The sequence below is a fragment of the Hemitrygon akajei genome, chromosome 11 (assembly GCF_048418815.1).
Source record: "Hemitrygon akajei chromosome 11, sHemAka1.3, whole genome shotgun sequence".
NCBI classification, from domain to species: Eukaryota; Metazoa; Chordata; class Chondrichthyes; order Myliobatiformes; family Dasyatidae; genus Hemitrygon; species Hemitrygon akajei.
In genome coordinates, this window is record NC_133134.1 from 167,990,829 (window position 1) to 168,006,135 (window position 15,307).

At 46.7% G+C, this 15,307-nt stretch overlaps 1 protein-coding gene across 1 annotated transcript in view; it reads left to right on the plus strand.

Annotated features, from left to right (window-relative positions):
• The first annotated feature begins 1,203 nt into the window (after positions 1-1,203).
• The window catches only part of LOC140736264 (angiopoietin-4-like), a 106,952-nt gene continuing 92,848 nt past the window's right edge, over positions 1,204-15,307 (plus strand). Inside the window, exon 1 of the mRNA XM_073062209.1 lies at positions 1,204-1,745. Within this exon, the coding sequence (XP_072918310.1) occupies positions 1,464-1,745 (282 nt within the window). The 5' untranslated portion in view covers positions 1,204-1,463. The remainder of the gene's footprint in view (positions 1,746-15,307) is intronic.

Consider the following 15,307-nt stretch of genomic DNA (forward strand, 5'->3'; position numbering starts at 1 on the left):
GAGGCCAAGTCTTTACGTTTATTTAGGGCAGAGGTTGATAGATTCTTGATGAGTTAATGCATGAAGGGATTCAGGAGAAGACACGAGAATGGGGCTGAGAGGAAAACTGGATCAGCCATGATGAAATGGCTCAATTGGCCAAATCTTTTCTTTTGCTGTCTCTGAGTGAAGCCTTTCTTTGCTGAAGCCTCAAGATCACCACTCTGACTCTGTCCACTCAGACAACACCTGCTGCGATTGCCCCGACTTCCTTTAATTTGCTCTTGCTAATCAATCCCAGATGCCCATTTGTCACTGGTCAAAGCTCTTTTGCGTTGTAGCGAATTGTTGCTGCCTTTTAGTACATGAGCAACGGAAATGACTGAAGTCCCCTCCTCTCAAAACTCCTGATGTCCGGATTAACTGCTGGTCAAGCTCTTTGTGTGAGGTCTTCCATTGATTCTATTGCAGTTATTGGATGTATTGTGAATGCCCGCAAGAAAATGAATCTGGGTTGTATATGGTGACATATATGTACTTCGATAATAAATTTACTTTGAACTTTGAATTTACTTTGGTGGCGGTTGAAAGGGGCGCTCCCTGTTCGGATACATCTGTGCCCCCCAACTCTGCTCCCTTCTCTCCGCCTGAGCCGTCGCTGTCGATGAGCAGGATGACAGCACCCACCGGGGGTCGGTCTAGAATTTAGATCAGTATCGCAGCTCGACTCCAGCAACCACGTCTCCAAGTGTGGCAGGGAGAGGGAGAGGGAGAGAGAGAGGAAGAGGAGGATAGAAGATAGGCAGACAGCAGATAGAGAGGGAGAAGGGAAAGAGAGTGGGGCAAATAGCGAGAGGGATTGACAGAGGGATAGCTAAAGGAGAGATAGAAGGGAAAATAGAGAAAGGGAGAGTGAAAAATAGAGAGATAGGTAGAGAAAGGAGGGTAGAGAGGAGGAACAAATTAGAGAGGGGCAGATGGAAGAAGAGAGGTAAAGAAGCCAAAGAAATAGAAAGAAGAGAGAGAAAGGGCAGAAATAAAGAGACAGCAACAGTGAGACAGAAAGAGGCAGACAGAGATAGAAACAGAAAGAGAAACAAAAACAATCTGAAAGAAGGAGCAGAGAGGGGCGGAAAGAGTCAAAAGAGTGACAGATTCACGGGCGGGGGGGGGGGGGTGTGGAGAGGGAGTATGTAAACGCGAGAGCGGGGGCGTGAGCGGAGATGAGGAGCACGGGCATCAACAGAGAATTGTGCCGGCGTTGGGACTAGGGGGTCCAGTGTCTGAGGCGTCTGGGGTTCAGTTTATGGTCTGGGGGCTCAGTGTCTGGTCTGGCGGTTCAGCGCCAGGGACGTCTGGGGTTCAGAGTCCGGAGTTCAGTGTCGGGTATGGGGGTTCAGCTACGGGACTGGAGCGCAGTGTCCGGCGCTCATTGCCGGGGTGACAGCTAGACCCGGGGGTGGGTGTGCGCCGTCAGGGACGGGATGAGGGTGCGCGCTCTCGCTCTGCCGCTGATGCTCGCCTGGATGCTGGTGCCCGGGTACGGGGCCAAGCGGCGGGGGGCGGCGAGGCGAGCCCACCGGGTGCAGCGCGGCCACTGCAGCTTCACCTTCCTGCTGCCCGGCGTCGAAGCGTGCGGTGCGGCCGAGGGGCGCGGCGCCAACCCCCTGCAACAGGACGCCGCGACTGGCAAGGCAGACAGCTCGGCGCAGACCCTCCGGCGGCTGGAGACGGCGACAGGGAACAACACGCAGTGGCTGCAGAAGGTAAGGACACACAATGCCCACGGTGATACCCGTCACTTTAAGGTGACATCCATTACCTACCCAGGATGGCATCTATCAACTTACCAGAGTGGCACCCATTCCTGCAGAGTGACAACCACCTACCACCCAGGATAGCACCCATCACCTCTCCAGGGTGACACCCATCACGCATCCGGTGGTCACCCAATAACTGGCCCGAAATGCTGAAGGAGGTCATTCTCAGGGTCAGGTCAAGAAGTTGGGCAGCTGGCCGGCGCGGGGGGAGGGGAGTCATATGTAGAGTCAGGAAGTCAGGATAGGTGAGGACAGAAGAAAACCTTTCCTGAATGGCCCGCAGCGAATCTCCCCGGCCTTTACAAACCCACAGCTTCCTCCTGTCTCCACCCCGCCTCTGCGGGTCACTCCTCGCCCCCCACCCACACCCCACACCGTGGTTGACTCTCTGATTCTCTGCTTTCCTCCCTTTCTGTTCCCGTGGTCGAATCTGGTTAATTCCCAGCCCACCCAAGGGCGCTCAGGAGCAGCGGACCCACTTGGTGACTCGAGTATGTGGCAATCCTGTGCCTTAACATTTTCCTAAATTCTATTGTATGTCTTTATTTTCCTGTGTATTCCTGCAAGAAAATGATTCTCGAAGTGGAGCATGGTCACACGCATCTACTTTGATAATACATTTACCTTGATCTATGCACTTTTTCCAATGTCCTCATCATTTTTGGTGGACAGGAGAATTACCAGACGCAGACTTAAAATGAATAATTGAAGTTCAAGTTTATTGTCGTTCAAGCGTGTGTGTGTGTGTGTGTGTGTGTGTGTGTGTGTGTGTGTGTGTGTGTGTGTGTGTGTGTGTGTGTGTGTGTGTGTGTGTGTGTGTGTGTGTGAGTGAGTGAGTGAGTGTGTGTGTGTGTGTGTGTGTGTGTGTGTGTGTGTGTGAGTGAGTGAGTGAGTGTGTGTGTGTGTGTGTGTGTGTGTGTGTGTGTGTGTGTGTGTGTGTGTGTGTGTGTGTGTGTGTGTGTGTACACTGCCAAACGAAACAACGTTCCTCTGGACCAAGGTGCACAACACAGGACAAATAGAAACACCGTACAACACGTGAGTAACACGTATTACCACAAATAAATTAACAAATAATAAAAAATATTCTAAAAGATTGACATTTAGCATCAGGCGCATTTATGACTCAAGTTAAAAAGTAAACAGTGGCACTTCGGACGTGATGAGACCTGGGTGGTGTAGGGAGTTCAGTAATCTCACGGCCTGGGGGAAGAAGCTGTTTACTAGCGCAACGTTAATTGCCCTTTGCGGAAGAGATGAGAAATTCCCCAGCGTCCCTGCCTGTAGAAGTGAGTCCTCGCATCTCTCCCGCTCTCAAGTTCAGCCCGAGACTCGACTCCCGCTCTCCCCAACCAGCGGAAATAGTTTCTCAATGCGTTTGCCCATCAATTCACTTACATGACTTGGAAACTGCAATCCCTTTAACCTTTTAATTCCAGAGAATTTCCTTTCCTCATAACTTCATGGCTGGAGCCCGAGGTCTGTTCTGATAAATCCTTAAAGCCTGGTGTCTCCCTCGGGAGCACGGCGCGGCACTTCGTGACTTTACTTTCTGACAGTCGGTCAGATAGGATACTGGATGAAATCACAATCAGAATCAGGTTTATTGTCTTGCGCCAGCAGAACTATGCAAGACAATAGATACAGCTATATAAGACTGTGTCCAGTTTGCGTCACCTCACCACAGGAAGAATGTGGATACTATTATTTATTTATTATTTTATTATTGTCATTTTTTATTGTCATTTCGACCATAACTGCTGGTACAGTACATAGTAAAAATGAGACAACGTTTTTCAGGACCATGGTTTACATGACATAGTACAAAAACTACGTAAAAAAAACAACACAGAGAAATTTACACTAGACTACAGACCTACACTGGACTGCGTAAAGGGCACAAAAACAGTGCAGGCATTACAATAAATAATAAACAGGGCAATAGGGCAAGGTGTCAGTCCAGGCTTCGGGTATTGAGGAGTCTGATAGCTTGGGGGAAGAAACTGTTACATAGTCTGGTCATGAGAGCCCGAATGCTTCGGTGCCTTTTCCCAGACGGCAGGAGGGAGAAGAGATTGTATTATAGAGAGAGTGCAGAGGAGATTTACAAGGATTTTGCCTGGATTGGAGGGAGTACCTAATGAGAATAGGTTAAGTGAACTCGGCCTTTTCTCCTTGGAGCGACGGAGGAAAAGAGGTGACCTGATAGAGGTGTATAAGATGATGAGCGACATTGATCATGTGGATAGTCAGAGGTTTTTTCCCAGGGCTGAAATGGCTAACACACGGGGGCACGGTTTTAAGGTGCTTGGAAGTAGGTACAGAGGAGATGTCAGGGGTAGGGTTTTCACACACAGAGTGGTGGGTGCGTGGAATGCACTGCCGGCGGCGGTGGTGGAGGCGGATACAAGAGCACCTTAGATAGGTACATGGAACTTAGAAACATGGGGGCAATGCGGTGGGGTAATTCTTGGCAGTCTCTAGAGTAGTTTAGATTGTCGGCACGACACTGTGGGCCGAAGGGCCTGTAATGTGCTGTGGGTTTCTATGTTCTAAGACATAAAATAAACAATAGATTACAAACACAGGAGATTCTTCAGATGCTGGAAATCCAGAGCAACACACACAAAATGCTGGAGGAAGTCAATAGCATCTATCGAGAGGAATAAAACAGTCGGCGTTTCGAGCCGTGACCCTCCATCAGGTCTCGGCCCAAAATGTCCACTGTCTGTTTGTTCCTCTCCTGACCTGCCGAGTTTCTCCAGCATTGTGTGTGTGCTAATATCAGTTACAGAAATGGGTTCATGGGGTGTATGTCTCTCTCTTGTAACCCGTGAAGAATATCGCCCTTCAGGAAAGTCCTTATTTTTTATTTAAACTGGAGTGATGTTTTCTGAAGATGTTGATGTCTCCCGCATCTCAGGAGCTCGGTTCCCGTTAAAAGCCGCCCATTCAACTCCGGCTTCCGCTTTATACCGGCCCCGCAGGGCGCAGTTCCATCCGAGATTGGTCGTAAGGTACCCCCGTGAGGGGTCGTGTCCGGCCGTGAAATCTGATGTGGAGAGAGGAGAAGGCACCACGGGTGGAAAGCCAGCGGCAGCACACTCTGCGGTAAACATTCCACAAGTACTTCAGCCAGGGAGTGTTTGAATTCGGATCAAAAACTGTCCAGGCGGGCGCTTCCTTTATCTAAAGCTGCACAAATACAGACAGCCCCTAATTCTCTCAAAGAACACTTTCAGAATGTTGGCGGAACTCAGTGCGTCAGGGTAAAGCTATTGGAGGGGAATCGAGAGTGGAAATTTGGGGCTGAGACCCTTCATCAGGACTGGGGAGTACGTGTGGAAGAAGCCAGAATGAGAGGGTGGAGGAATGAAGACACGCCGGCAGTGGGAGGTGAGACCAGGTGAGGGGGAAGATAGGTGGTGGGGAGGGGGGTGGTGAAGTAAGAAGCCGTGAGCTGATAGGTGGAAAGGGTAAATAGAAGGAATCCGATAGGAGAGGGCAGAGGACCATGGGAGAAAGGGAAGGAGAAAGGGGTACTAGAGATTAGATGGGCAGGTGAGGGGAGGGGAAGGGAGAGAGAGAAACCGGAGTAACGGTCATTTCCTGCACACAAGTGAAAAGGAGAACAAAATAACTGTTACCCAGATCTGATGCAGCACAAAAAAAACACAATAATTAAACACATAATAATTCTGAATCCACAGGATAGCTTATATACATAGATTGATTGTATGTCCCTAAAGTGATGGCAGGCACAGGAGTGTCTGTACACTAGGTAACTCTGACAAGAAATGATGAAAAGTAATAGTGGAGTTAGTGGGTGGAGGTGTTGATCAGCCTTCCGGCTTGGGAAAAGGAAATATTTTTGAGTCTGGTGGTCCTGGTTTGGATGCCTACATAGCCTCCTCCCTGATGGGAGTGGGACAAACAGTCCATGAGCAGCATAAGTGGAGTCCTTATGATGTTGCTGGCCTGTTTCTGGCACCTTTCTGTATTCATGTCCTTGACGGTAGGTGGGCTGGTGCCAACGATGGGCAGTTTCGACCACCCGTTGTGGAGCCTTGCTGTCGCTGCAGTGCGGTTTCCGTACCACACAGTGAAGCGGCCTGTCAGGGTGCTCTCTACTGCGTGTCTGTAGAATGATGTGAGTATGGATGTGTGAAGTCCAGTCTCCTCAGAAGTTAGAGGAGTTGGTGAGCTTTCTTCGCTGTGTAGGATGTGTTCTGGGACCACAAGAGGTTGTGGGAGACGTGCACTCTCAGGAGTTTGAAACTACTTGCTGTTTTCTCTACCGTGCCACTGATGTGAAGAGGGGTGTGAGTGATGCAAGTTCTCCTGAGGTCGTAAACATCTCCTTTGTCTTGTTGACATGAAAGAGGTTATTTTCCTGACACCAGGCCTCACGTTCTTCCTCCTCCTTTCTGTATCATTGTTGGTGACTGGAAAAAGAGAGAAGGGGGAGGGGGAGAAATGACCAGAAGCTGAATAGACGTTCATGCTGTCATGTTGGGGGCCACCCACACAGAATATGAGGTGTTGCTGCTCCAACCTGAGAGTGGCCCCATCATAGCACAAATGCCATGGGTTAGTGTGTCAGAATGGGAATGGGGATGGCAGGTAAAATGGTTAGCCACTGGGAATTCCTGCTTGTTTCAGATATATCAAAGCAAGAGAGACCGAGAGAGTGGAAAGGAGAGTGGTTGTTTTTAGAGGAATACAGACATGAAGCTGCAACTTTACTGCTGATCCCATCATCCAGCCCACTGTTCCAGAGGTAGCAATTGGCAATAGCGGCTGATGAAGGTGGGGGTTCAGTTGTAAATCAGTGAATTGGTTTATTGTCACATGTGCCAAAGTACAGTGTTTAACCTGTCTTATATAACGTGAACGTAGATCATTTCATTACGACAGTGTATTAGGGTAGTACTGGGTAAAAAAATAACAGAATGCAACATAAAGTGTTACAGTTACACTGAAAGCACAGTGCAGGGAGACACTAAGGTGCAGGGCCACACTGCAGTAGAGTGTGAAGACCAGGGTCCATTTTATGGTACAAAGGTTGCACATTTGGTCTCAAATTATTGTTGCTTCATGCTTGGGATCTCTGTGGCTGTGTTTTCGCCGCCTTGGCAGTGTCTGTGGGCTGGTGATGAACAAATATATCACAGATATCTGGTTTAATCGCTTCCCCATGGTGTCTAGACACAATGATGACACCATTACAACTTCTCTGCACAGATATATTGTACTGTGGCTGTTTTAGTAGCTGGGGTTAATCAGTGTTGTGCAGACCCTGACCCCAACAACATGCCTTGTTTACAAAGTCTCCTTCCTTTGCTAAAGTGAGAGAGATGGGACATCAAATAGGCAGGTGACCAATAACAGAGGGAACTGGATGTGAGGTCATTAGGATGGACAGGCTGGGTGACCAATAGCAAAGCCAGATTAACTCCAGGCAGTGGACCATTGATGCCACCAGGCACAATTTAATTTCTAATGCCTTTATTGTAACACCAGCATCCCAGTGCCCTGAACAGGAGGGTTAACATATGAAGCTGACAGAGGCTTGCACAACAGAATATTTAGAACATAGAACAGTGTAGCACAGTACAGGCCCTTCAGCCTACAATGTTGTGCTGACCTTTTAACCTACTCTAAAATCATTCTAACCCTTTCCTTGCACATTGTTCTCCATTTTTCTTTCATCCAAGTGCCTATCTAAGAGTCTCTTAAATGCCCCCAACACATCTGCCTCTGCCAATATCCATGGCAGTGTGTTCCCACCACTCTCTGTGTAACAACCTACCTCTGAGATTCGCCTTATACATTCCTCTAATGACCTTAAAATTATGCCTTCTCATATTTGCCATTGACGTTCTGGGAAAAAGTTTCTCTCTCCACACGATCTGTGCCTCTTAGCATCACATACACCTGTGTTAAGTCACCTCTCATCCTCTTTCGCTCCAAATGGAAAAGCCATTGCTCAGTCAACATCTCCTCATAAAACACGCTCTCTAATCTGGGCAGCATCCTGGTAAATCTCCTCTGCACCCCCTCTAAAGCCTCCACATCCTTCCTAAACTGAAACACAATTTCCCAAGTGTGGTCTAACCAGGGTTTTATAAAGTTGCAATATTACCTTGTGGCTCTCGAACATAGTCCCCCAACTAATGAAGGACAATAAACCATACACCTTCTTCACCACTCTATCAACTTGCCTGGCAATTTTGAGAGCTCTATGGATGTAAACATCCAGATCCCTTTGCTCCTCAACACTGTTAAGAATCCTGTCACTCACCTTATACTATGCCTTCAAGTTTGACCGTTCAAAGAAAAGTATTTCACATTTTTCTGGGTTGAACTCTATCTGCACAATATTAAAATATTGCAGATGCTGTGAATCTGAGATAAAGACAGAAAATGGTAGTGACATAGAGCAGGTCAGACAGCATCTGCGGAGGAGGAAACTGACTTATTGTCTCACATCATCAATTGCTCCTCAGCAATGTTTTCTGATGAGTTGCTAGGATAGGTGACCAAAAGTTTGCTCAAAGAGAAACATTTTAAGGTGTAACTTAAGTCACCTCTGCTCTGATAATTATATGTACTATATGAGTGTCTGCTGGGTGCTGTGTTTTGCACCTTGGCCCTGAAGGAACGCTATTTCATTGGGCTGTATTCATGGTTATGGTTGAATGACAATTAAACTTGAACTTGAACTTAAGGAGGAAATGGAGTGACATGGACGTGAATGGAGTTTTGTTCAGTACCACAGTGGCCAATCAATCACAGAGGGGGATTTCTGGGGGTATTAAGAGAGAGAGGCATGAGAAGTTATCCTGAATTATGAAGTCATAGAGTAATCAAAGTCGTTTGCCATTGCCTTCTTCTGGGCAGTGCCTTTACAAGGCGGGTGGCCCCAGTCATTATCAATACTCTTCAGAGGTTGTCTGCCTGGCATCAGTGGTCACATAACCAGGATTTGTGATCTGCACCAGCTTCTCAAGCGACCATCCACCACCTACTCCCGTGGCTTCATGTGCCCCAGATGGGGGTCTAAGCAGGGGCTGCATCTTGCCCAAGGGTGACCTGCAGGCTAGTGGAGGGAAGAAGCATCTTACACCTACTTTGGTAGAGATGTATCTCCACCTCACCACCCCCATAGAGTAATACAGCATGGAAACAGGGCCTTCGGCCCAACTGGTCCATGGTGCCCACAGCATCCTCCTTGCGAGTCCCAGTTGCCCATGATCAACCCATAACCCTCCAAGCCTCTCCCCTCCATGTTGTTACGTATTCAGGCAACAATAAATATATGTGAGCTAGGCAAGGGTTTTTATAACAAATAACACGTTTATTAAACACTGAAAACAAACCCCCCAAAAGTAAACAAACACTAACGTAACCGGAAATCAGCTGCTGTGCGGCAGCTTAACAGTTCTTAAAGCGATGCAGCTCAAACAGTTCTTAAAGCGATGTTGCAAAAACAGTTCTTAAAAGTGGTATTGCCAAAAGTTCAAAATGCTCACAGTCCATTTAAAAGGAGAGACTTTTTAAGGCGATTTAAATTCTCTTCCACGTCGCTTTGCTTCAATCCCCGGCGTCGAACTTTTCCCACGAAGAATTTACGAAACAAAACGGCTTAAAGGCACTGACCTTTCCTTTATCACACTGTCCTCAATCTTCTGCTATCCCGCAGAGATTAACACGAGAACAGTCAACGAATTCCTTTCGAATAAGGATCAAATAAGGTCGAACCCGTTTCACCGTCGAAATTCGATTCTCCTCGATCTTTAACTCCCGAACTCCGATCTTCACTCTCCACCGATTCTTAACCAACAGTATTGTAAAGAAACTGCTGGCAATGACCTTTTAAACTTTAGGCATTAGATAAAACTTCATCTTTCAACTAAACTGCGTCATCACATTAAATCACGCAGTGGCATGAAGTCAACTTGGCAAATCCAGCCACGAACTGCCCCACCTCACAGGGAGGGGTCCTCCTCTTATACCCTGTAAAAAAAACCTGTCACATGATCTCTACTGGCGGGAAAATGACGTCACTCCACCATCACAAATCCATTACCTCAAGTCCAGTATAACTTCAACCCCAGTCACATGACAAGGGTACCACTGTCATGTGTCACGGGTACGTAACAATGTACCTCTCCAAATGCCTCTTAAATGTTGCAAATGTACCCACCTCAACCACTTCCTCTGGCAGTTCGTTCCAGATGCTAACCATGCTTAGAGTAATGAAGTTACTTCTCTGGTCTCTTTTAAATCTCTCCCCTCTTATCTTGCGTCTGTGCATTTTGACTCCCACCCTGGGGAAAAAGACTGTGACTGTCCACCTTATCAATACCCCTCATGATTTTATCAACTTCTATGAGGTGACTCCGCATTCTCCGACACTCCAAGAAATACAGATCCGATGTGGCCAACCTCTCCCTATAGCTCAATTCCTCCAGCCTAGGCAGCCGCCTTGTAGATCCCTCTCCAGCTTGAGCATGTCTTTCCAATGATGGGGTTCATTGAATTAGGTTGGTCTGCTGTTGGGTATTTTCAGAGTTCCATAAAGCCGTCAAATATAGGAGTATAGTGGAATACAGAAAATCACTGTATATATTACAATAAAAATATAAAATAAATAAACAAATAGTGCAAAAAGAGAACAAATCATGAGGTGGTGTTCATGGGTTCATGGTCTGTACAGAGATCCAATGGTAGTGGGGAAGAAGCTGTTCCTGAAATGTTGAGTGTGTCATAAGACCATAAGACACAGGAGCAGAATTAGGCCTTTTAGCCCATCGAGTCTGCTCTGCCATTCCATCATGGCCGATCCTGGATCCCACTCAACCCCATACATCTGCCTTCTCGTCATATCCTTTGATGCCCGGACTGATAAGGAAACAATCAACTTCCACCTTAAATATACTCACGGTCTTGGCCTCCGTCGCAGTCTGTGGCAGAGCATTCCACAGATTCACTACTCACTGGCTAATAAATTCCTCCTTACCTCTGTTCTGAAGGGGCATCCCTCAATTTCGAGGCTGTGCTCTCTAGTTCTGGAAACCCCCACCATAGGAAACATTTTCTCCACATCCACCCTATCTAATCCTTTCAATATTCGGTAGGTTTCAATGAGATCCCTGTGCATTCTTCTTCAAGCAAGCTGCCAAACACTCTTCATATGTTAACCACTTCATTCCTGGAATCATCCTCGTGAACCTCCTCTGGACTCTCTCTAATGACAACACATCCTTTTTGAGATACGGGGCCCAAAACTGTTGACAATACTCCAAGTGCAGCCTGACTGGTGTCTCATAAAGGCTCAGTGTTACCTCCCTGCTTTTATATTCTATACTCCTTGAAATAAATAGCAACATTGCATTTGCCTTCTTCACCACTGAATCAACTTGTAAATTAACCTTCTGGGAGTCTTGCACCAGAACTCCTAAGTCCCTCTGCACCTCTGATGTCTGAACCTTCTGCCCATTTAGATAATAGCCCGCACTATTGATCCTTTTACCAAAATGCATCATCATACATTTCCCAACACTGTATTCCATCTGCCATCTTTTTTTGCCCAAGTCCTTCGGTTAGAGTAGTTTGTCTAAGTCCTGCTGCAATTGCATTGCTTCCTCAGCACTACCTTCCCCTCCACCTATCTTCATATCATCAGCAAACTTTGCCACAAAGCCATCAATTCCATAATCCAAATCATTGACAAGCAGTGTGAAAAGTAGCGGTCCCAATACTGACCCCTGAGGAACACCACTAGTCACTGGCAGCCAACCAGAAAAGGCCCCTTTTATTCCCACTCACTGCCTCCTGCCTGTCAGCCATTCCCCTACCCATGCCAGTATCTTTCCTGTAACTCATCTTGTTGAGTAGCCTCATGTGTGAGGCTTATCAAATGCCTTCTGAAAATCCAAGTAAATGACATCCACTACCTCTCCTTTGTCCACCCTGCTTGTTACTTCTTCAAAGAACTCTAAAAGATTTATCAGGCAAGATTTCCCTTCACAGAAATCATGCTGAGTTTGACGTACTTTATCATTACTCTCCGAGTCCCCTGAAACCTCATACTTAATAATAGACCCTAAAACCTTCCCCACCACGAGGTTGGGCTAACTGGCCTATAATTTCCTTTCTTCTGCCTTCCTCCCTTCTTAAAGAGTGGAGTGACATTTGCAATCTTCCAGGCCTCTGGGACCATGCCAGAATCAAGTGATTCTTGAAAGATCATGACCAATGCATCTGTTATCTCATCAGCAACCTCTCTCAGGACTCTGGGATGTAGTCCTTCTGGTCCAGGTGACTTATCCACCTTAAGACCTTTCAGTTTGCCCAACACTTTTTCCTGTGTAATAGCAAAGGTGCTCACTCCTGCTCCCTGACACTCACGGACCTCTGGCACACTGCTAGTGTCTTCCACAGTGAAGGCAGATGCAAAGTACCCATAAAGTTAATCTGCCATTTCTTTGTCTCCCATTACAACCTCACCAGCAGCATTTTCCGGTGGTCCAATATCAACTCTCACCTGCCTTTTACTCTTTATATAACTGAAAAATCTTTTGGCCTGCTTTATATTATTGGCCAGTTTGTCCTCATATCTCATCTTTTCCATTCTTATAGCTTTTTTAGTTATCTTTTGTTGGATTTTAAAAACTTCCCAATCATCCAACTTCTCATTCACTTTTTGCCAACTTATATGCCCTTTCTTTGGCTTTTATGCAGTCATTAACTTCCCTTGTCAGCCACAGTTGCCGACCCCTGCCATTTGAGAACTTATTCCTCTGTGGGACATATCTATCCTGTGCTTGGTGAACTATTCCCAGAAACTTCAGCCATCTCTGCTCTGCCGTCATCCCCACCAGTATCCTCCTTCAATCCACAGAACATTGAACATAGAAATCTACAGCATATTACAGACCCTTCGGCCCACAATGTTGTGCCGACCATGTGACCGACTCTAGAATCCGCCTAGAATTTCCCTACCGCCCTATCTAAGAGGCTCTTAAAAGACCCTATTGTATCCACTTCCACCACCACCACTGGCAGTGCATTCCACGCACCCACCACTCTCTATGTGAAAAACTTACCCCTGACAGTCCATCGGTACCTATTTCCAAGCACCTTAAAACTAATCCCCCTCATGTTAGCCATTTCAGCCTTGGGAAAAGCCTCTGGTTATCCAAACAATCAATGCCCCTCATCATCTTATACACTTTTATCAGGTCACCTCTCATCCTCCGTCGCTCCAAGGAGAAACGGCCGAGTTCATTCAATCCACCTGGGCAAGCTCCTCTCTCATGCCTCTGTAATTCCCTTTATTTCATTACAATACTGATACATATGAGTTACACTCCTCCCTCTCAAATTGCAGTACGAATTCAATCATATTATGATCACTGCCTCCTAAGTGTTCCTTTACATTAAGCTCCCTAATAAGATCTGGGTTATTACACAACACCCAGTCTAAGATGGCTTTTCCCCGAGTAGGCTCAAACACAAGTTGCTCTAAACAGCCATCTTGTAGGCATTCAACAAATTCCCTCTTTTGCGATCCGACACCAACCTGATTTTCCCAATGCCCCTGCATATTAGTGTCCTCCATTACAATTGTGCTATTACCCTTATTACACATCTTTCCAGCTCCCTTTGCAATCTTAACCCCACATCATGGCTACTATTTGGAGGCCTATAATGTTTTATTTTACCCTTGCAATTTCCTAACTCCACCCACAAAGATTCAACATTCTCTGACCCTATGTTACCTGTTTCTAAAGATGTAATTCCATCTCTTACCAACAGAGCCACACCACCACCTATGCCTTCCTGTCTGCCCTTTCGATACAAAGTATATCCTTTGATGTTAAGCTCCCAACTATGACCTTCTTTCAACCACGACTCAGTGAAGCTCACATACCAACCAATCTTTAATTGCACCACGAGTTCATCCACCTTATTCCAAATGCCAAGTACATTTAAATAGAGCACCTTCAGTCCTGCATTCTTTACCCTTTTGAATTTTGCCCCATGATACAATTTCACTCCTTGCTCTGTTTGCATTTGCTCCCAGTCATTGGCTTGTCCCTGCTTACATTTGTGTTACACCCATCATCTACTTGTAAACCTGCTGGCTGATCCTCAGCTCTATCATCCTGGTTCCCATCCCCCTGCCATATTAGTTTAAACCACTCCCAACTGCTCTAGTAAACCTGCCTGCAAGAATATTGGTCCCCCTCGGACTCAAGGGCAACCTGTTCCTTTTGTACACCTGCCCCAGAAGAGGCCCCGATTATCCAGAAATCGGAATCCCTGGCCCCTGCTCCAATTCTTCAGTCATCTATTTATCCACCACCTCATTGTATTCCTATTTTCACTGTCACGTGGCACAGGCAGTAATCCCGAGATTACTATCTTTGAGGTTCTACTTCTCAACTCCCTATATTCTTTTATCAGCACCTCCTGCCTCTTTCTTCCTATGTCATTTGTGCCAATACATATCATGACTCCTGGCCGCTCACCCTTCCTTTGCAGGACATTGTGGACACATCCAGAAACATCTCAGACCCTGGCAAACAACCATCCATGTTTCCTTTTGGCATCCACAGATCCTCTATCTGTCCTCCTGACTATAGAGTCTCCAATTACTGCTGCCATCCTCTTTAGTTCCCTACCTTTCTGAGCCGCAGGGTCAGACTCAATGCTAGAGGTATGACCACTGTTGCTTCCCCCAGGTAAGATCTCCCCCCCAACAATACTCAAAGTGGAGTATTTATTGTTGAGTGGGACGGCCATGGGGATGCTTTCCACTATGTTCCCCCTTCCCTCTCCTGACAGTCACCTATTTATCTTTCTCCTGTAGCTTTGTAGCTCCTGTTTATCACCTCCTCACTTTCCTTAACAAGCCAAAGATCATTGAGCTGCAGCTCGATGCACCTGGTGCAGGTGTGGCCATCGGGGAGGCTGGTAGTCTGAAAATCCCACATCTGACACCCAGAGCAGAACGCTAGCAAAAGGAAATAAGGAATGAATTTACCTAGCCTCTGCCTATTCTCGCCAAAGTCCTGTTTGAGACAATGTCTTCATACTCTGCCTCAGACTACTCCGAATGCTCCCACGATGACCGCTCTGCCAGGTGGCATCCCTCTTTTATAGACAATAGACAATAGGTGCAGGAGTAGACCATTTGGCCCTTCGAGCCAGCACCACCATTCAATGTGATCATGGCTGATCATCCACAATCATTACCCCGTTCCTGCCTTCTCCCCATATCCCTTGACTCTGCTATCTTTGAGCTCTATCTAACTCTTTCTTGAAAGCATCCAGAGAATTGGCCTCCACTGCCTTCTGAGGCAGAGCATTCCATAGATCCACAACTCTCTGGGTGAAAAAGTTCTTCCTGAACTCCGTTCTAAATGGCCTACCCCTTATTCTTAAACTGTGGCCTCTGGTTCTGGACTCCCCCAACATCGGGAACATGTTTCCTG